At 38.7% G+C, this 23,546-nt stretch overlaps 1 protein-coding gene across 1 annotated transcript in view; it reads right to left on the bottom strand.

Moving 5' to 3' along the window:
- CCDC175 (coiled-coil domain containing 175) overlaps nucleotides 1-23,066 on the bottom strand; it is a 62,908-nt gene extending 39,842 nt beyond the window's left edge. Inside the window, exons 1-8 of the mRNA XM_023231608.3 lie at nucleotides 22,874-23,066; nucleotides 21,205-21,290; nucleotides 18,926-19,037; nucleotides 14,389-14,524; nucleotides 11,166-11,394; nucleotides 9,853-9,975; nucleotides 7,253-7,362; nucleotides 3,670-3,751 (exon numbers count right to left, since the gene is read on the bottom strand). Of these exons, the coding sequence (XP_023087376.2) occupies nucleotides 3,670-3,751; nucleotides 7,253-7,362; nucleotides 9,853-9,975; nucleotides 11,166-11,394; nucleotides 14,389-14,524; nucleotides 18,926-19,037; nucleotides 21,205-21,290; nucleotides 22,874-23,030 (1,035 nt within the window). The 5' untranslated portion in view covers nucleotides 23,031-23,066. The remainder of the gene's footprint in view (nucleotides 1-3,669; nucleotides 3,752-7,252; nucleotides 7,363-9,852; nucleotides 9,976-11,165; nucleotides 11,395-14,388; nucleotides 14,525-18,925; nucleotides 19,038-21,204; nucleotides 21,291-22,873) is intronic.
- Nucleotides 23,067-23,546: the final 480 nt, after the last annotated feature.

The raw sequence follows: 23,546 nt of genomic DNA, 5'->3' as shown, positions 1-23,546 counted from the left end.
ACTATCTCAAAGCACACACATGTAAGGTTCATAGTCTTAAATGGGAAAGGTCAAACAGCAAAGCTTCTCAATGGTAACAGAAGAGAATATTCTCATGGCATAGGACATAGAGAACATTAACTAAAAAGAAAAAGATTGATAAACTTGGCTTCATTAAAATTCATAAATTATATTCATCAAAAATATGTACATAAATATTGTATATTTGTGGTTTATGTATTGTTCTGTAATGTGTAATATTTTATAATAACAAAAGTTAAATCCAACAATGCCGCTGCTGGGTATATATCCCAAGGAAATGAAATCAGTATGTAAAGAGAGATCTGTACTTCTATGTTCATTGCAGCACTATTCAGAGTGGCTAAGATGTAGAATCAACCTAAGTGTTCACCAGCAGATGAATGGATAAAAAAAATGTGGTATACACATGCACAATTGAATATATTCAGCTTTAAAAAAGAAGAAATTCTTGTCATTTGTGATAACATGGATGAACCTGGAGGACATCATGATCATGTTAAGTGAAATAATTCAGGTACAGAAAAACAAATATTACATGATCCCAATTACATGCAGAATCTAACAAAAACTGAACTCAGAAGTAAAGAGTAGAATGGTGGTTGCCAGGGGCTGGTGGGGGAGGGGAGAGTCTGGGAAAAAAAGGTTAAGTTTGAGTTTAATGTCAATCTTTGAACGTTCCTCCAATAACTCATGAGAATTATGATTGGATGTCACTAAGAGCCCATAGTTTCTACCTAGTGAAAATAATAAATAGGCCAGAGCCTTGCACTCTTTGAAGTGATCACTCACTCACAATCATGGAATTTGGCTAAGAGCTAAGGATTAAGGGGAAACTCTTTGACCAAGTAAGCCATGCCAGTTTAGGGGTCCTAGACTGTTCAGATAATCATGTGGGCTAGACAATGTGGAGTTATTCTCAGAAAGTTATCTAATAGCTTCTGCAGTAGGAAATAAATGGGAAGAAAAATAATATTTTGCTCAGAAAATGAAGGACAAATTTGAAACCAACCAACCAGCCAACAACCCAACCTTGTCTGGTTTCTGTCTGTTGTTAGGTATCCTTGCAACTAAAAGAATCAGAGTAGCCTGAAGGGGAAGCCATCTCTAATGGTGATAGCTCACAAAAGCAAAAATGGAAAGCATTTAATTGGTACAAATCATTCTTCTGGGAGGCAGCTGCCTTTGATATCCCTGATGAGCCTCAGGGCATGGGTGCAGAGGCTTTGTGAAAGAGGGAGAAGAATTTGTATGTGGGATGGTATCCTATAGCAAGAAGATAGATGAGGAACTGTGAGAGAAAGAAAAGGTAGTGAACAAGATGGCTTTGTGCTCTGCAACAGGATTTCTCCCATGACTACTAAAATTTCCAACAGAGCTTGCAATAGTTCGTGAAATGCTTAGTGTAATTAAATTTGTTTTAGAAACTAGTGAAAAATGTAAATTTTATATCCTGGTTGACTTGAGCAAAACAAAGATAGAGGATGTAGACAGAGAGTACCTGACCTAAGTCCTGAACGATTAAAATTAAGTATGTGTGGCCAGGGGTGGTGGCTCATGCCTGTAATGCCCAGCATTCTGGAAGACCAAGGTAGAAGGATTGCTTGAACTGAGGAGTTCGAGACCAGCCTGGGCAACATAAAGAGACCTTGTCTCTGCAAATAATTTAAAAATTAGCTGGGCATGGTGGTGAGTGCCTGTGTTCTCAGTCATTCAGCAGGCTGCAGCAGAAGGATCACCTGTGCCTGGGAGGTTGAGGCTGTAGTGAGGTGTGACTGTGCCACTGCACTCCAGCCTGGTGGGTGGATCGTTTCAGGTCAGGAGTTCGAGACCAGCCTGACCAACAAGATGAAACCCTGTCTCTATTAAAAATACAAAAATTAGCCAGGTGTCATGGCACAAGCCTGTAATCCCAGCCACTTGGGAGGCTGAGGCAGGAGAATTGCTTGAACCCAGGAGGCAGAAGTTACAGTGAGCTGAGATCATGCCACTGCACTCTAGCCTGGGTGATAGAGTGAGACTATGTTTCAAAAAAAAAAAAAAAAGAATGAAAGAAAAGAAAGGAAATTAAGTTTGGATATATGAGGTGTGGGGAAGAGATACTAAGGATATTTCTCCTTCAATACAAGGGACAAGAAGAATTTCAGTTATGTCTAGTGTATATGTGTATTTGTGTATATAAGTAATTAAATGGGATCATATCATACATGCTGTTGTTTCTCTTTTTTAGAGGGACTCTTCCTCTGTTGCCCAGGCTGGAGTGCAGTGGTGCAATCTCAACTCACTGCAACCTCTGCCTCCCATGTTCAAGCAATTTTCCTGTCTCAGCCTCCTGAGCAGCTGGGACTATAGGTGCATACCACCACACCCAGCTAATTTTTGTACTTTTGTAGAAATGGGGTTTCACCATATTGGTCAGGCTGGTCTCGAACTCCTGATCCCAGGTGATCCACTCACCTAGGCCTCCCAAAGTGCTGGGATTACAGGCGTGAGCCACCATGCCCAGCTTACTGTTTTATAATACAGTATTTTTCACTCAATAACATATTATGAGCAATACTGATACTTATTTAATCAAGGCCTTTTTGTTGAATTTTAATTGTATTACTCACCCTCACCCCCAATTTTTTACTATCATAATAAATGCTTCATTGAATATTTTGAGGCTAAATTTTGGTTTACCCACATGATTATCTACTTATGATATGATTTTTTTTTTAACCTAAGTGTGAAAAATGTCTAGTGAATTATCCTGGGGGCTAAATCTGACTCAAATACTTCTAAATAAGTATTTAGAATGTTATGTTATAATATGTGTATTAGGGTTTTCTAGAGGGACAGAAGTAACAGGATAGATGTATATATAAAGGGGAGTTTATTAGGAAGTATTAACTCACACAATCACAAGGTCCCACAATAGGCCATCTGCAAGCTGAGGAGCAAGGAAGCCGGTCCAAGTACCAAAGCTGAAGAACCTGGAATCTGATGTTCAAGAGCAAGAAGCATCCAGCATGGGAGAAAGATGTAGGCTGGGAAGCTAAGCTGGTCTAGTCTTTCCACGTTTTTCTGCCTGCTTTATATCCTGGCCGCACGAGCTGATTAAGATGGTGCCCACCCAGATTAAGGGTGGGCCTGCTTTTCCCAGCCCACTGACTCAAATGTTAATCTCCTTTGGCAATACCCTCATAGACACACCCAAGATCAACACTTTACATCCTTTGATCTAGTCAAGTTGACACTCAGTATTAACCATCACGATATGATATATAATATTTAGAATATTCTTAAGTGTAGAGCAGGTTGCTGCACTTCACAGGTGCAGCACACAACAGCAAGAAGATTTTAACTTTCTAAATAATTCACATGAAAAATATCCATTAATCCATTAATCATGGATATTCCTAACGTACCCATACTCATATGAAAAGTTACCAAAAAACAGTTCCTCTGTAGATGGCCAACCTTTGCTCTTTCATATATTTAAAGTACTTTAGGAGGAGATAAAATGTTTAACATTACAACAAACGACCATATTATTGGTGAATGAAAAATATCCTTTTGAAAACTTCTATATTTCTCACACATATTTTAAATATTAACTAAAAATGAAATGTAATTATAATCTAAAAGTCATTACTTCTGCCTTCTTACTTGTTTTATCTTGTTCAGGAATTCATTTTTTTCATCATTAGATGTATCATCCAGTTTTTCTTTGTTATCTGCGAAAAAACACCTATGAACAAAGGAAGCCAAACAGATTCATATAAGAACATACTTTCCAGAAAAGTCATATTTACTTATGAAATCAAAAAGTCCCAGTCCCCATCTCTGCATATAACATATATATGTATATATTTATCAAAATAAGCAAAAATGTGTACTCCTTTGAACTGATGAATTAATATTTCATTTATTTATTCTTTCACTTAAGAAGCAATTATTGAACACATACACTGCCAGATACGTTTCAGGTACTAGGGATACAGCATATGCAAGGTCGCTACCCTCATGAAAACCACATTCCATGGAGAGATCAGGAGATAAGCAAGTTATCAAAAAATAAGTAATATATCTCAGATACTATTAAGTGCTCCTAAGAACACAAAATAAGATAAACCATAAAAGGATCCCGAGAGCAAGAATGCAGCTCTAGACAGGTGGTCAAGGAAGACCTTTCTGGGATAACCTGCGAAAGACCTGAATGTTAAGACGGAGCCAGCCACATGAAGATCTGAAGGAAGAGCTTTTCAGGTGGAAGAAACATCAGGTGACAAGACAGAGGCAGGCAAAAGCTTGGTGTGTTTGAGGAAGAAGGATGGTGAGGCTGGAGACATAGACTGGAACCAGATCATGTGGTGTGTTAAGGTCAGGCTAGAAGTTCAGATTTTATTCTGAAGGGAACAGGAATAGATTATTTAAGCGGAAGAGCAACATGAACCTATGGACATCTTGTAGGGATGATTCTGGTTACTTTGTGGAGAAAGACAACTGTGGAGGAAGATCATGTAGAAGGCTCTGGTGGTGGTCCAGAAGAGATCACGGCTGTTCAGGCTAAAGCTACAGTGGTGGTAGTGGTAAGAAATAGACATATTCAGCATATATTTTGAAGATGAAGGCAATAGGGCGTGACTCTGGATTTGGCTGGAGTAAGAGTTGAGTCGGGGTTGGGTAGTGAGGAGAGCAGAAATGGCAGATGGCCTCTGGGCTTTTGGCTGGACTAACTAGGTAAATGGCAGTGCCACAGTAAGTGATAATGGAAGACTGTGGGAAGAGCTGTTTCAGGAAGGTGAGAAATCAAGAGTCTGTTCAGGACATGTTATGTTTGAGATGTATAATAGACATCTTCCAAGTGGAGAGGCCAAGTAATGTATATAGTATCTGCATTTAGAGCTCAAGTCATTGAGGTAAAGAAAGTATTTAAAGCCGTGAGACTGAATAAAATCACATAGGAAGGGTATGAGCAGAGTATAGTGAAGGACTGAGAACTTGAAATTTAGAGTCGTAAAAAAGAATTAGAACAATTAAAGGATCCTAAAAAGCAGCAACCAGTGTGATCAGTGAAAACGTGATATTTAGGAAGTTAAGTGAAGGAAGTACTTCAAGAAGGTGGAAGTGATAAACTGTCAGATTCTATTATGAATTTGAGAACTTTCAGGAATTGACTAGACCACTAAAGTTTAACAGGATGGAAGTCATTGGTAACCATGGCAATTCTGAAACCATGTTAGTCCAAAAAAGCATCTATAGTCTTCATACTCTCATACACTTTAATGGCAAGGATATATCCTAGGCCACAAATTGGATGCCATTTATATACAACAGTTAACTTTCACATTTCTCATATGCTGAAAACCAGTTGAATGCCTAAGAAACACCATAGCGATTTAGAAAGGTAAGCGTTGGATTCACCTTTATCTGTGTAATCACACTGGATATCAATGATAAGAAAGAACAAGGATCAAACTACAGTGCCTCCTGTGGATCTGTGGAGCATCTGAGTTACTCTTATTTGTCCAAACATACATAGAATTTAAACTCGCGGTTGAGTGATTTTGTTTTCCTCAGTATTTTGAATTCAAAATAGGTAACAGTGCTATTAACCAGCTTGCAAGTTAAAGATTTCATGAAGGAAAATGAAGGGTTAAATATTGATAGGAAAATGTGTTGTGCAAATTATTTTAGTTTCTTGTATAATTTCTTATAGAAATCTTATAAAACAGCACTGATTCTTCAAATCCACAAAGCGGGAACTAGGTTGCCTCCCCCTATCTTCACAGACAGAGGAAATCAGCTAAGGAAGAAAATAGAATAAAAGGAACTTTCTTTTAATTTTTCAGGTAATAGAGAAGAAAGAGTAAAGTTTTTGAATAAAAAGGAGGATAACTTGTATCCTCGATCACCACATTAATATAAAGCACTTTTCTTTGGTGAGATTCTACATGAATCCAAACTCTTAAAAAGCTGGGATTATAGATAATGATAAATCACTACAAATGGAAGATCAATGAATCCTCATACATGTTAGCTAACATGAAGACTGCTTATAAATAAAATTTCATCAATGTAGTGAGTTTTTTATTAATAACAGCTAGAAATAATTTGAGGTAATCCATATCTTCCCTTATGACTTTCTTGTCCAGTTTTTCTTCAAAATATATGTAAACTAATACTATTGAATCACAAAATAAAGAGTTTTTTTAGTTTTGGTTGTGGTATTAATTGAGCTTTCTTATTTTTTAATCTGATATTGAAGATAAAGATTATTGCCTATTTTACAAACTGATGATGGTAGATCAGCATTGTACTCTGCAAATTGTGTTTTGAAAGACTTATTATAATTTTAATTACAATATATTCAAATGTATATAGAAATAGCCAAGTTATAACAAGATTCTACATGTGAGGTTACTAGTCTTTTGGGAATCTTCTCAGTCCACAATTTGTTTCTTAAACTGTCAGTGAACCACTGGAGTAGTCCCCGGAAGAAATGTTATAAGACTCCATCTTCTTGTGCAGAGCTGATTGGATCAGGAATCAAAGCTGAGCCAAACACATTCTGATATGAAATCTGGGGATTTTCAGGGGAGAGAGTGTGTTGACCAGTCTTTAAAGATTGTTGGACCTGTGCCAGGTCAATTCAGAGGATTTGGCACAGGCAGACACTGCCATGTGCTCACCACGAAGAGAATACCGTGTACATATAAAGAGAGGAATAAAACACTTTCACAAAATGAAGCACAGACTGAGGCTTTGGATGGATGGAAGACCTCCTTCCGTTTCTGGTTCTAGTCCCATGTGCAGCAGTTTTTGCCCTGAGGCTTCCCTGTATTTTCTCAGGAAGTTTGGCAAGTCTCCTTTGAGTGAGAATAACTCTAACAGCATGGCTAGATGGGTTGTAGCCTATGATACATCCCACTAATGCCATCCCCATGGGCATTTTTGTTTATAGTGAGTCCGGAACTGAAACGAGAATAATACATACATTCCAAAGAGTCCTTTCCTTTCCCCATGCTGACAGCATCTTTAATGTTTTCTCTTGATCATCAGCTAATTTCACAATGAAAAGGTGACTCTACAAAGCTTCCACACATATTTTAGTAAACTAAGAGAATATAATTTTCATGTCAAATTAAAGACATGTTTTAAAAAATGAAAACATAGCATATTAACTATATTATAATATCATATTAACATGTCTCAAAACACTTCAGTAAAAATAAAGCATTACACTTACAGTTTAGCCTCCAGAATTGCAAGGGCTTTCTTTAGCTCATTGACTTGTTGTTCCCAATGCCTTATTGATTCATGTAGTTGTGCTATCTCTAAATTGTGATCACTAAGAACCTATTAAAAATTAAACAAAAATATGGCGTCAAATCATCACCAAGTGATTCATAACAGCAGTTCAATTCCACTCAATATTCAATTTTTACATTGGGAGTGTCCTTCAAGGAAAAAAAATCAATCATTATAATTGTTTCTCTATAAAATAAACTTGGACACAAATCATTCTGAAATCATCAGAAAAACCCAAAATTTAGAGGGGAAGATGGCTAAATACAGCAGTGAAAATGTGAAAACTATTTTTACAAACTTTTGAGACAAGAATTAACTTCGTCTAACACTTAAAAAAATTAAACAAATCCATATTGTCACAATCATCTTCATTTATCATCCCAGGATACCAAAATCAGTATTATTTTTAAAAGTCAAAACAAATTGGGTCTTTTGTCTCCCTTGATAGCTATGTTCGTGCTGAAAAGGATTTTTATTTCTTAATATTTAACCTAAATTTAGGAAATGGAATAATTGGATACTGTGGAAAAAATGTTATGATTTAAAGGAAGGGAAAATTGATGGAGAAAATTCGTAATGAAACAGACATTTTTGCAATGTAATTTTGGGATCAAGAAAAGGAAAGTCTAACTTATTCAGCCTTGGGTTTGCATTCCAGCTTGGGAGGGACAATGGAGCTTAGACAAGGCTGATCAAACAAATGCCTCTTCTCTCCAACGCAGAATTACCATGGACATAACATTTAATGCCATCTAACCCTGGACAGCAATGTGGGATCAGAGATATACCTGTGGGGAGAATAGAGGCACTCTCAACCACGCCAGGTGTGAGAGGTGGGTAAAAACTACTCAAAACGGTTTCTTTCTCTAGAGTACCCATAGCTAGTTCCAGAGCTAACTGGAGTCGTAGAACTACCATCAGAATGAGCCAAATGTTGAGAGGCCTCTAATCAATCATCAGAATTAGGGATACATGCTGAAGGCCTGATAGGCCTGACATCTGTTATCTTTAGTCCTCAGTCCTCCTTGCCTGGACAGGTAGGCCGCCTTCAGGATCCCATGCTATTATTTTTTTCTGCCAACATCATATCAACGTTACCTGGCTGCAGAGACGTCCCATGTAAGAGTTAATCTGAAATTCCTTGTGGTCTCAGTCTATAGCCAAAATCCTGTTTTCTAACCTCAGCCAACAACAATGACAACAAACTACCAAATATAAAACACTTAATCGGCATGACCTCATTTAATCTCCACAAAAACGCTCTGCAGTAGGCAATATTAATACTTCATTTTATAGATGAGGAAACTTCACATTCGTAGAACTATGATTTGAACCCAGCTCTGTGTGATACTCAAGTCTGTGTTTCCAAAACTATTATCTACTGATGGAGGGGTAGGAGAGTGGGCAGGCTGGATTGTGGGGAGTGGGGAAGGACCCGGAGGCAAATTTACTCCTGCTGCCTTCAAAATAATTTGGGCTTGGAGATCTTCGGAGTACAGGCTAAGGAACATATATTTCATTTTCCCAAGTTAGTTGGTGGTGTGCTTCATTTATGATTTATGAGGCCAAAACTGGAAATACGAGCTTGGGCATGCAGATAAAATATGTTTTATATAGCCTTTCTATTCTCCTGTAGGCCTAGTGCTTCCTTACTATGTTGAAATTTAAAAAGAGATAATGATGTTTTTAAATACACATATTTGAGAGAAAATTTTCATTTTACTAATGCTTTGTAATTGGATATCATAATAGATACATTGTAATTAAAATGAGCAGAACCACCCCATATAAAATATTCAGTTTTACTGTTGTACCAGTATAGTTTGGCTTGTGATTTTTCAAGACACATAGAAAAACGATACTAAAGTCTCATTAGTTCAATTAATTGTGATAAGAAGTTAACAGGCATTTTTGTTTTAAATAACATACAAGTAGTATTTACATTAACCACTTCAATTATAGTCACCACCATAAGCTTATGTTTTCTTATCTTTCAAATAAAGATAATCCTCACAAAATACTTCTCAGTGTTGCCTTTCAGTAAGTGTTATCACAGTTTTTTTTAACAGAAGTGCAGAGCTCTGATGTATTTTCTAATTTAAATAGACAAATGGTCTGCTTTACATATTAATGTTGCTGTACTCAATACAGAGCCTAAACTCGGTTCTATTATTCCACATTCAGAATTAAGGACTCAGCTCATGGTTATTCATTTTGTTATACAAAATGAAGCAATCTCATGGAAATGTTATATATATCAATACATTTGGTTAGTTCTGTACGTTTTTTTTAATCAATATTTTCACAGTATTTTGGCCCATCAAATGCAGTTTGTATCTAAGGCATTCCGCATTTCCTTCTTCCCATGATATTCCTGAAGTGGAAACCACAATTGCACCATAACATTTTAAAGAAAGTGTCAGAAAATGTTCAAGTGGAGAAAACATCCTCTCAGCATGACATGAAGATGCATTACAATCAACTCCTTTTTTATTGAGGTGCCTAGATAAGGCTTAAAAATACATTATTGTTTCTTACCGCTGTGGAAACAGTAACTGTTTCTTTTATTTTTGACATTTTAGTTTGTAATTTATCCAATTCTTTCTTCTTTTTATAAGTCTCCACTCTCTTTATTTCACAGATATCTTTAAATTCATTAATCTATAGTGACAAGCATAAGAAACCAATTTAGAAAGCCTATAAGCACAACAAAGTTTAGAAGATCTTTTAAAAACAGTGTCAACCTAATTCATATTTAATTTAAGTATAACATATTCAATTCAAGTATAGTAATAAGTAAAAAGTAAACCAAAAAACAAGGGTTTCCTTATTTTGCAGTATCACAGGAAAAAGCATGAGCCATAAGGGCCAAACTGTAATTATTGAATATTGAAATAGTAAATGTATAAGAGCAATAATAACAATGATTGTTAATAACTAATTATAAAAGTAATTGTCACAGTAGTGATTTCATAGTAAATCACCACAGCAGTAGTGACCAGATTTACAATGTATTAAGCAGACAAGAAGAGTCAATGGAAGGATTGAAGAAATTATCTGGGAATCTAAATTCACGTTATTTAATGGGAAATAAAACCAGCTAAACACAGAGTAAACAAAATAATTAAAGACAGAGCAGCTTGTAATCCTGGAAAACTTCTTACCATTTTATCACACCACCACTTGTTAGACCCTAATGAACGATGTCACCCTCTTATCAAAACCACCTCTCCGGAGTCAACCAGAGCAGAACAAGGAAGAAACAATCATTACAGATCTGATGCTGAATTTTAATTAACATGACACAGCAGGCAGTTCAGCTCCCACAGTGGCAGAAAAAGATGCAGTAGTTATCCCCGCCTCACCCTCACAAATTTGCTGGTCTCGAAATACTGTGTTCTCTTTAAGGCCCTCAGTTCTGCCTGGCCCCACTGCAGGCCTCTGCTCTCTGTCATTCATTTATCAGGAGCAGCAGGGCTGGGCTGGTGCCCTATCAGAACACCCTAGTCCTGTCCATACAGACACAGTCTCAGGGTTATCAAAGGCAACTGGATAAGATGGTAGCCTATTCCTTGTCCCTATATGGCTGCATATAAGCAAGGGGACACCCCAGTGTTACAAATTCTGTCACTTAAATTCTTCCCCATGAACTGAGATGCTGCTACCAATCAAATGTCTTCCCCAAGAGCGGAAGTGTCCTTGAGTCTCCCGCTCATCCCGTTTACCCAGGGTGTTCACAGAAGATACCACGGAGGCTGCTTGCCAGCCTTGAGGACAAATAAATTATTTCCTGTTTCCTGCTCCAGATTCTATACATTATTGTATTTTAAAGAATAAATCATGCCACTTACCTGTGCAGTCAACTCTTGTTTACTTATCAGATATTCTGCCCTTTCTTTTTCCATTAGCTCCTCTGCCTCTTGAATACATTTTTTTTGCAATGCTATGTCTTCTCTCTTCAAGTTTATTTGGGTATAAGTCTCATTTATGTAAACAGTGGTGGTGGCTTTTTTCTCCATAATTTGGTTGAGAGACAGGACAAACCTTGCATGCTTCCTTGCTAGCTCTTCCTGCTTCTCCCTGGGAGAAAAGAATTGCTACAGAGTAAGAAGCACAGCTCCTAAGAAAGGAATAAAGTCTGTGTGGTGAGATGAGCCCTCAGCAAGAGCAAAAGTGTAAGGAATACTTATTTTATGACTGTGTTTATGATTGTCGAAACTTGGTTGAAAGCCAGGCGCAGTGGCTCATGCCTGTAATCCTAGCACTTTGGGAGGCCAAGGCGGGCAAATCACCTGAGAGGTGAGGAGTTAGATTCCAGCCTGGCCAACATGGTGAAACACTGTCTCTACTAAAAATACAAAAATTAGCCGGGGATGGTGGTTTGCACCTGTAATCCCAGCTGCTTGGGAGGCTGAGGCAGAAGAATTGCTTGAACCTGGGAGGCAGAGGTTGCAGTGAGCCAAGATCATGCCACTGCACTCTAGCCTGAGTGACAGAGTAAGACTCTGTTTGAAATTAAAAAAAAAAAAAAAATTAAGATGAGAACAGAAGGGAACACAAAACAAGCATCAACCTTGCAACTTTTACCACTTTTGAATGTCACATGGCCTTGCCTCACACCACCCGTCCCCACATGCCAGGTAGTAACCACAGGGCATTTTGGGTTCAAGTATACAATGACTCAAAAGTAGTTTTGAACAGGTAAATGGGATCTGACCAGATGAGTATTTTGATATGTATTGTCATCATGTCTAGCTCATTATCCTGAGATACGCTGTTAAGCTAAAGAGAAATCTCATCACATCTCCAGCTACCCTGGATGCTACAACCCTGCAGGCAGGAGCCAACAGAAAGCTCACCTTCCTCTGGATAGAAACTAGGGAAAGAAAAGGGTCTATCTTTATGTTTTGGAGGATGCCTGAAACCTCATTTGAGCCCTCTTACCTTCTCCCATCTGTAGCCAACTCTGAGCTTATTAGGAGTCACTAACCTCACACATCCATTGCTGGGCGGTGTCCATCTGAGAAAGACCTTAAGATCCTGTGAGGAAGACCTTAAGATTTTGTCTACCCCGCGGCTAACAACAAAAGGTTTACAAAAGGGACAATCGGTGCCATTTCTCTATTTTCCTTTTTAAAAGCTCCTGCAATGTAAAGACCCTTTCCCTTTTGCTAGTCCTCAAGGCTAGCGAGTTTCAGAGGAATTGTGTTTGAAGGCTCAAGAAAATAAAAGCAGGCTGCTGGGAAGTTTACTTCCAGAGGTCAAACTCCACAAAAGCAATGCAATAAAATAAGTCTAGGTGAGAGACTCAGTAGGTGGTCAGATAATGGGTGCTTTGTGGATGCAGCAGAGGAAGCCTTCTAAGAATGAGTCAACCTGAGGACTGTGGAGCCTTGGGGAAACAAAGCAAAATAAGTGAAATCAAAAAACCTCACTAGGTGTGTTGTGATGGGCTGAGAAGAAAAGAATACTCACACAGTGTGGAACCTCAGGAAAACACATTCAAAGAGCTGCTCTGTCTGTATCTAGTTTTTGAAATTTGCCCAGGACAGGAGACATATCCACCACCCGTCAGAGCTTGTGAACCCTTCGATATGCATTTTTCTTTGAAAAAAATGATGCAACAAAAGATTGTAGCTTGATGATGCCAACACACCTGCCACCACCTTCTGTTTGTTATTGCCTTTCCGTAAAGATTTGTCTAGAGCAGTGGTTCTCCCAATGTGGTCAGGACCAGCAGCAGCAGCATCGCCTGAGAACTTGTCAGGAATGCAAATACTTATCCCCACCACACTCCTCCCAGATCTATTAAATCAGCAATTTTGGAAGCAAGTCCCAGTAATTTGTGTTTTAACAAGCCCTCCAGGTGGTTCTGATGCAAGCTCAAGTTTGAGAATCACTGGTCTATAGGAATGTGATGCTGCTAACTGGTTGATATAAATATCTAGCTTGGGTTTTATTTTTCTTGCTATTAGTTTAGCAATTGTGGTTTCCTCTTCAGGAATAGGACTAGTTTAGGAATAGTCTAGTTTACGTAGCAGGCTCTGGCCGTGGTGGCTAGCATGCACCATGCACAAATCTGTATTGTGAATCCCCAACAGGATTAGAGAATGTGGCATTTCTCAAACTTACGTAATCATGAACTTTCTCTTTTGTGGAGCATCTCCCAGCACAGGTGTACTGAGAGCCTGGTTCGGGATCCATGTCTCTGGGCCTTGAGGTCTCTACCTGATTACTGATGCTTTGATATCTGGGGCACCCTCTGATAATTTTGGCTTCCCAAGAAGACATTTTTCCCCCTATAATAAGGGCTCTTTGTGAACATTTCTCACTCTGGAAACCAACATGCTGATATTTATGATATTTATTAAAATTTATCAAATTTTCTCACGGGGTGAGTAATTCTTCAAGGGGTTCTATCTTTGAGAATATATCTCTTCCTTTCACGAGCTAGCAAAGAGTTGTGACCCCCATTTCACAGATGGAGAAAATGAGGCTCACTAAGGGGTATCAGATCTTGAGCTACAGGCAGTTTCATATATTATCTCATTTAATTACAGATAAACTCTGGAACCCTGTCCTGGGAACCATCCTCATCCTCCAGCGGGTTACAAATATGACTAAATATCTTCAATGAACTGAACTAGATACAATAGGTCTGGTTTGACATTAGATTTATAATATAATCCCTGCAAGATTTCTTACTTTGGTGGTGGGGGTTGTAAACTTAATTCTATGAAAATGGAAACTAAATCCACTGGGTGTCTACCTTTGGAGGTAGCAGTAGAGGTAGTGTGTGATTTACAAACAGTAGTTGCTGCTGAGAAGCTGGATTGCCTCTGAAATATTACAGGCCTCCTGGCTGCTGTGGTTGAAGATTTTCTGCTCTCCTCCTCAGCCCTCTGTGGCCATCACCTTCCCTACCCCATCAGCCTAGGTCATCTCCTACAACTCATCTTCACCTCTCAACTTGCCCTGCCCCAGTTCAGATCAGGCAGTAAACCCCTCCCGACAATTTTCCCACTCCAGCCACAGACACCTACTCCCTCAAATGTTGAATATAAGAATACCTACCCCAGAGCTTCATTATATTCTTTCAGGTCAGTTATTTTCTTCTTCAGAAGCTTTATTTCATTTTCTGTCCTTGTAATTCTCATTTTTATTGTATTTATCTCAAAAAGATTTAATCTGCGAGCGTCTCTGACACATTCTTCAAAGTAAGTGGAAATGTTACTACATTATTTGAGGAAGAGCACAATTGTAGATACTGACTTTCATGAAAAAAAGTCTTTCTTTGAAATATTCTTTTAACAATGTTTTTGAGAATCAAGTACCTCTTACTCCCTTGGTCCCTCTCAGTGTTACCTACTAATTATTTCTCTTAGTTTTGCTGCTGTTATGGTAACCAGCTTTCTGTGGGCTTAGATCAACTTTAGACAGATGTAGTCTGATAGTGCCTGATTCCTGCCCATTCCACGCACTTCTCACCTCCTGCCTAGGACTTCTGCAATTTCTACGTGGGACTTCTTTAAGCACCCACACCCATGCATGTATAACCCAGCAGTACAAGAGGTAGGGCAAGCATCAGACCAATGATAGACAGGAGCCGGTGCATAAATATTTCTCCCTCTCTCACATTGATAGATGGTCCTGAGAAGAAGTAACACTGGGTCTTGGGGGCTTCTTCTCATAATTAATTAGTTTCAGTTAGCAGCAGCCAACATCATAATCCACCCCATATTGGCTCTCCCTTGTCCTCTGTTTTGGTCTCCTTATCCCATTCTCCTCTTTGGATTCTACTCCCTAATAAAATAATAATGCAAAAGCCAATGCCTCAGGTTCTGCTTTTTGGGAGAATCCAATGTATTAAAGAAACAATTATTCATCCATAAATAATAAGTCAGTGTAATCACATATGACTTCAAAGGATTAGCTCAGTGTTTGACAGATGGTCAATATGCATGAATTTTTGAACACTGCTGTTTAGGAAGGTGCTGGACTAACTACTCATTTCTACACAACAAACTCCCTAGAAACTAGCTGGTAGCTCTCCTGAGAGAGCTAGGGAATTTTTTTTCTAGGCTACTAATTAAATTGCTTGTTGCAGCAGGCCTTCTCAAACTTTGTGTCTTAAATATGCACATACATCATTTGGAGATCTTGTTAAAATGCAGCTTCTGATACAGTGGGTCTAGGGTGGGCCCAGAGATTCTGTATTTCCTCACAAGCTCTTACATGTTGCTTATGCTACTGAACCAAAGACCACACTTGGAGTAGCAAGGACTTATGACATAAGGCCAACTAACTAAATCTACATGGTTAAGCATTTAGCATGTATCAAGGACCTTATAAGCTATTATGGTATATTCCCCCCTCTAAAATACGTTTTTCTGATTATAAAAGCAACCCAATCTAAAAATTAAAGAACAGCAAACAAAAAAGAAAAAACGCTCTTAATTCTACCTTTGGTGCAGATTCTTCTAAATCTAATTTTCTTTTCCTGCACATATAGTTTGTTGTATCTTCCCTGTCAAACTAGATTAACACCAAGCATATTGTTTTAAACTATACGAATCAGGGTCCAATTAAACTCTATCAGTCAGGGTCCAATTAGGAGATAGAAATCTCACAGTAAATTGAAAAGGGAAAGTTTAATAGAATAAATTATTAACTACAACAGAGCATTAGAGTAATTAGAGGATTAGGGAATGGGTGGTAAGAAGTGAAGAGAACTTGAAAGCATTCAGAAATAGCAGACATAAGGAATAGCCACCATCCCTAGGGCTGAGATACAGTGCTCAAGGAAACAGCACCTCGAGACCTGGGAGCTAGGCCTCATTAGAGAGGCTGTGTCTCATTAGATGGCAAAGAAGTTCATGAAATGTTGGGCTGATAGAACTTGCTGGAAATCTGCTCTCTGGGGGTGTTAGGGGTCCTGCCCACAGAGAGGTGCCATACTTCAGAACTCACTGCAAAACTACCCAAGGGGGTGCCCGAGAAGCTTTCATGGAGAGGTGCCTCATTGGTAGTTGAAGCTACCCAGGGGATACTGGGGGAAGCTGCTGGGCATTGTGGACTGCTGGATGCTGCAGGACCATGGCCTGGAGAAGCTGCACACACCGTAAGAGTCGGCCAAGTTGAGCACACTGGAACCAGGAAGAGAACCCCTTCCTCCTCCCTATCCCTCCTATGCCCTCTGTGGACAAAGCTGAACATTGTGCCAGCTGGTAAAGGGGAAAATTTACAGGGTCCAGCTTCCTTATCACAAAGTAGAGGCAATAAATGGCTAACTGGAAAATCTACCTTTTATTTTTTTACTTATTAAGACCACTGTTGTTAAGTTGGGCTCTCTGGGAAACAGATTATAAAATGTGTGTGTAGAGCATTTATTGGGTAGTGCTCTGAGAAACATCTCTTTGGAGGAAATGAAAGGCTGGGCAGAGGAGGAGGTTAAACTGTGATGAGCTTTGGAGCTATGATCATGCTGTGGAGTTGTTCTACATTGAGGCAAGGAGTCAGGCCTTTGTACTCTCATAGTGAACAATCATGAGTGCGGGTGGCAGGCACTAGGGAGAGAATATAACTTGGAGTGAAGCTTCTCTCTTTTGTTTGTTTGTTTGTTTTTGTTTTGAGACGAAGTCTCGCCCTGTCACCCAAGCTGGAGTGCAGTGGTGCAATCTTGTCTCACTGCAACCTCTGCCTCCCGGGTTCAAGCAATTCTCCTGCCTCAGTCTCCTGAGTAGCTGGGACTACAGGCATGCGCCACCACTCCTGGCTAATTGTTTTTTGTACTTTTAGTACAGATGGGGTTTCACTATGTTGGCCAGGCTGGTCTCAAACTCCTGACCTTGTGATCCACCCGCCTCAGCCTCCCAAAGTGCTGGGATTACAGGCGTAAGGTACCACACCGGGTTCCTTCTCTCTTTTGTTGAAGGTGATTCCTGGAGAAGAACTCAGCTGTGAGCCTCAGTCAATATACCTGGCATCTGGAGAAATAAAGTTTGACCCTTACCCCAAATACAAAATTTACGTCAAAAAAAAAAAAAAAAAAAAAAAAAGAATTGAAGACCTAAACGTAAGAGCTTAAACTGTAACACTCTTAGAATAAAACATAGAGAAAAGCTTCATGGCATTGAATTTGGCAATGATTTCTTGACTGCATCAAAATTTAAAACTTTTGTGCTTCAAAGGTCACTATCAACAGAGTGAAAAGGCAACCCATGGAATGGGAAAAAAATTTGCAAATCATGTATCTAATCAGTGGTTAACATTCAGAGTACATAAAGAACTCCTACAACTCAACAACAACGAAATTGAACCTGATTAAAAGATGGATAAAGGACCTGAATAGACATTTCTCCCAAGAAGATGTACCAATGGCCAATGAGCAGACAAAAAGAAGCTCAACATCTCTAATCACAGGGGAAATGCAAATCAAATCGCAATAAGATAACACTTCACAGCCACTTGGAGAGCGATCAGAAAAATCACAAACACAAAAATCTGGAAAATAACAAGTACTGGCAAGGATGTAGAGATACTGGAACCCTTGTGCATTGTTGGTGGAAACACAAAATGGGGCAGCCACTGTTGAAAACAGCAAGGCAGATCTTCAAAATATTGAATATACGACTCTGTAAGATCTGACCCCAGTAAAAAAATAAATAAATAAATGTACAATTACCATACAATCTAGCAATTCTGCTTATGCATAAATATACAAACAAACAAAAAAAAAATGAAAGCAGGGAGTTGGATACAGGTGAAGTATCCCTAATCCAAAAATCTGAAAACTGAAATGCTCCAAAGAACATTTCTTTTGCGCATAATTTTGGAAATGCTCCAAAGCCCCAAACCTGTTGAGGACCTACATTATGATCAAAGGAAATGCTCAATGAAGCATTTCAGATTTATGGATTAGGGATGTTCAACTGGAAAGTATAATGCAAATATTCCAAATTCCAAAAAAAAAATCAGAAATTGGAAACATACCTAGTCACAACTGTTTTGGATAGGTGGTGCTCAACTTGTATTTGGATACCTATGTTCATAACAGCGTTATTCACAACAGCTAAAAGATGGGAGCAACCCAAGTGACAATTTGCAGATGAAATGGATAAGGAAATGTGATAGATACAAACAATGAGATATTATTCAGCCTTAAAAAGAAAGGCAGTTCTGACACATACAATAATATGAATGAACCTTGAAGATATTATGCTCGGTGAAGGAAGCCGGTCATGAGGACAAATACTATATGATACTACTTATATGAGGTACCCAGAGTAGCCAAAACTCAGAGACAGAAAGTAGAATGATGGTTTAGGCCAGCCAAGTTGCCTAATTTAATTGGAGAAGTACCAATTTGGAATGGGCTGATCTATTTATCTATAGTCTATTTAGAAACAAAATTATATAAATTCAAGTGTTATATATACTATTTCCACTTAAAATATAAGAGAAAATTATTATGGAGTTTACCGTGTTTGTGTCATGTATGCTTTCTAGCTATATCTTACATGAGCAATAACTATGAAACTTATCTTGTTGAAAGTACTTCATTCTATTATAAGATCAACTAAATTTCTAGAGTTGATAACCTCAAAAGTACCTTTCAATTCCCTCTTAATGCTACTGGGAAGAGTTTCCAATAGATAGTATAGTTTGTTGAGTTCCATGCTTTCAATCTCCAACAGATCGATTGTGGCTTTTCTCATTTCTTCCTGAAAATTTAAATTACATTTTAAAAAAGTTAAGACACTAAAATAGTAAGATCAATTTCCTAAACAATGCCCTATAAATGTTTTCAGGGGTCAAAATATAATTTCATTAAATATCTTCTACCATTATTTTTATTTGGAACAGACACTGGGAAAAGTATCTACAGTCACTATTTAAGGTGTCTGTTAATTTATCTCTTACTTTCTATTGATTTTATTCTACTGAGAAATTATCTTTTCTTTATGAGCATCTGTTTCTTATATGCAATTTCAATCCATTTAAAAGGAAAGATGCTAACAAAAATGGTAATATTGAGAAAGAAAGCTACTTATTAAAATATGGAAATTGCCTATGAAAATATGCTTAGGTATAAAGAGAACAATGGTTTTCTCGTACACACCTACAAACCCAGACAAATAGGTAAAGCTATTATTATTACTTTTAGGTGAGGCTACTTTAAGAAAGGAAACACTGCTGAGAAATCAGTTGGAGGGAAAAAAATAGATAAATCATCTTTTAAATAAACTGTCATAATAGCTATAGCTATTTTATGATCTGAGAACCTGCCATTATATTTTATGAATTATAAAAAGTAGACTATATAATTACATATATAGCATGATCACTTTTCTGCAAAAAATGAAATTCAGTGTAGTCATCACCTATACACTGAAAGTAGAAAGTATATTCATCAGCATTAATTGTGATTATTTTAATGTGGTCCTTTTGCTTATCTATTTTTTTCTAAATTTTTCAGAGTCAACATGTATTACTTTTATAATAATGAACATTTATTACTTTTAAAAATAAAAGGATTGATCTCTGTTTTTTTTTTGAAATGGAATCTCGCTCTGTTGACCAGGCTGGAGTGCAGTAGGGCAATCTCAGCTCTGCAACCTCTGCTTCCTGGGTTCAAGCGATTTCTCCTACCAGCCTCCCCAATTAGCTAGAATTACTGGCTCTTGCCACCATGCCGGGCTAATTTTTGTATTTTTAGTAGAGATGGAGTTTTGCCATGTTTTGGCCAGGCTAGTCTCGAACTCCTGACCTCAAGTGATCCACCAGTCTCAGCCTCCCGGAGTGCTGGGATTACAGGCATGAGCCACCACACCCAGCCTGATCTCTGTTTTTTAAGAGATTTCACAGCTCAGATATTAAATGAATACAGACTAGATACTTTAACCACAATAAGTATTTTGGCCCCTTAAAATCCTAGTGAAAGACATAACTGAAAGACAGAACCAAGCAGGGAAAAATGTTTCCACAGCACCACAGTGCTGCACAACACACATGATCCCTAAGTGTTTACATGTATCTACTCAATTAAGTAGGATTGTAAATTATGATTATGTAGTATAGCTATATATATATATATATGTATGTGTGTGTGTGTATAATATGAAATATAAAGTAATAAGAGTTTTTTCAGCAGTCTGTGGATTCAAAATCATTTACAGCCATATTTCTACATTTTTAGCAATTTGATATGTAGTAGATTCTTATTCAATATTTTTAAATAAAATGGAGAGCCTTCACCATTCTGACTGTGCCAAGGAAGCATTGTCAATATCATCCTAGGCCGAAAAGAGATGTCTGTGACACCTCAGAAGGAAATTCTTTAAATATTTCTTCAACATGTCTTTGATAGGAGCCAGATAAGTGTAATTGAAAGAATTTCTCTTTGTTTCCACTAACAGTACAGTCTACGTCAGTGAAACATATGTCAAATAATCTTTGACCAGTTATGCAAGGAATTGCTTATAGAGAACTGAGTTAATTAGCACCATGCTTGCAATTTATTCCAGAGATTGTGTGTGTGTTTGTTTTAAGGAATGCTTGTATATTGGTATCCCAAGCGTTTGCCTATGTGGTCCACCTCTTAACTGAACCCTATTATCACCCACATTGCTTTCTCTAAATGAGCTTGCCCTCATCCACAGTCATAAGCCCATAATTTAGTTTTGTCCATGGAAAATCCAGTAACAATCCACAGTTGATCAATAATTATGCAAATACTTACAAAATTGAGAGAAAAATATGTTTAAGTTCAAGATAACTATATTCTCTAGTCATCTACTTAATATTTTGAACAGAATTGGTGCTAAATGAAAGTTTGATGAAGAAATATGTGGAAGATTGAAGAAATGGTTCTTATAGATAATACAATACCAATTTCTTAACAGCTACAGCAATGTCCTTAAGAAAGATCTTAGCTTCTTCATTACATTTAAAATAGTCACTTTGCAGTGATCGTTCTGAAAAAAAAATTAGAAAAAAAGATCTCTTATTTATCTATCCAAATTCTACTTAACCTTTTATGATCTAGCTCAAATACTTACTTGGTTGGAAGTTACATCTTCAATCTCTGAATTTTTATTGTACATTACACTAATCTCTTTTGTACTTACTTCTTATTCCATAATGTTATAATTTAGGTATATATTTTATGCTCCTTGAGGACAAATGTGCTGGAGATTTACATATTGATATTTTATAACTCCTACTCAGGGCAAGAAGGTGTAATGATTTTTTTTCCCTGTGAAATATGTTCTGAGTGTCTAGATATTATTAACAGAAAAATGTATTTGGACATAAGTACTAGGGTTGCAATGGCATGCTGATCTAGAGATCAAGTATGAAGAGAGTTCAAGGTTCTAGCTCTGTCATTGACAATGACCTCAGATACATGTGACTAATTTAGGTCTTAATAACTTTAGGTCTCCTCAGTGGTTAACATTCTTTTTTTTAAATTTTATTTTTCATTTTTTTGAGACGGAGCCTCGCTCGGTCACCCAGACTGGAGTGCAGTGGCGCGATATCGGCTCACTGCAAACTCCGCCTCCTGGGTTCAACCGATTCTCCTGCCTCAGCCTCCTGAGTAGCTGGGATTACAGACGTGCGTCACCCACGCCCGGCTAATTTTTTGTATTTTTAGTAGAGACAGGGTTTCACCATGTTGGCCAGGCTGGTCTCAAACTCCTGACCCCAGGTATCCACCTGCCTCGGCCTTCCAAAGTGCTGGGATTACAGGCGTGAGCCCCCGCGCCCGGCCAACATTCTTCACGATAACATTCACCCAAGCATATTTGCCAAGAATTGTGAAATTAACCTAGTGCATTTAAGGAGGAAAATAAAAACTATCCCAAATTAATAGTAACATTATAACATAAATCAATACGATTATCTTGAAGAAATGGGATGATTCTAGTGAAGCACTGAAATGTTTTGTTTGGCCTAAACGGTTTTTGCACTGACCAGGAAACACCCTTTCTTGGATTGTCTTACCTTAAGTGATTTGATTACAGGTTCAGCTTTCTAACTGAAAAATATTTTAACCTGGCCCCATCCAAGGTAATTTTCTATTAGAATCTCCTAAACAACCTTTTACATCTAATGTTTCTTGCTTAACACAACAGGAGCCTCTTAAACACTCCCTTTCCTATTTGCTTGTTAAATTCTCCAGTTTGCCATGGCAAAATGTGGGAGGATGTTAACTTGGAGAGGCAGGAAGAGAACTGAAATAGAAGGCATAATCTAAATGCAGGTGTGTACTCAGGTCGCAGGCATAGGGTAGTGGCTTGGGAGTCCCGGATTTGTCACCAACCACTACTGAGTGTTGAGCGAAGTCACCCCAGCTGCGCTAGAGCAGGAGAGCTGGGCACTTGGTCCCACCCGCCACCTCTCTCTCCCCAGCCTCCAAGGAGCGGGGAGAAGGCTCTGCCCTGGCCAGTGATGCCCTGGTTCCGGGAGGAGAGTCCCCGCTCAGGGTTCCCGCTGAGCGCCTCCTAAGCGCCACCTCTGAGGAGACGTCCCTTCCAGCGCCCGAGGGGCGTCTCACCCACAACAAACAGCTGCTCCAGCGCCTCGACCGCAACGGAGGAGCCCAGGGTGGAGGGGAAAGTGCATAACTCCAGGGAGGGGCCGGTGGAGACGGCAGCCGCCTGCACCAGCTTCTCGCCAGCGCCCAGTCCTGGGGTCCAGGGCCTCAGGGCCATTTTGCGGTTCTAGCTGAGTTCCTCCTAAGCCAGAGCAAAGGATTGCCGGTTGCCACGGGCAACGAGGACGCCGAGGTCCTGGGGCGCCCCCTCGTGGCCCGCACCTCTAGTAGGTACTTCCCTGGTTCTCTAATTTTATTCACAATAATTAAGCAGTCTGAGAAGAATGACTCTCTCTTTAGCTAACTTTCCCCCCTTTCAATTTCCATTTCGTTAGTTCAGGCCTGTGTCTTTTTTGTGGAGCACTGGAATCATAATAATGATCACTTCTGAGCGCATCTTTGTGCCGGGTACTGTCGGATAACCTTTATATACAGTAGCTCACTTAATCTTCACAAGAACTTTGTAAGCAGGCACTTTTAATACCTCCACTTTTACAGACAAGTAAACTGAGGCGTGGGCGACTAAATGAACTGCTCAAGACCACAAGAGGATAATATTGGATTTAAATTGACGTCTGGGCCGGGCGAGGCGGCTCACACCTGTAATCACAGCACTTTGCGAGGCCAAAGTGGG

Source organism: Piliocolobus tephrosceles, chromosome 6, assembly GCF_002776525.5.
Source record: "Piliocolobus tephrosceles isolate RC106 chromosome 6, ASM277652v3, whole genome shotgun sequence".
Lineage (NCBI taxonomy): Eukaryota > Metazoa > Chordata > Mammalia > Primates > Cercopithecidae > Piliocolobus > Piliocolobus tephrosceles.
This window is presented reverse-complemented; position numbering and strand designations above follow the sequence as displayed.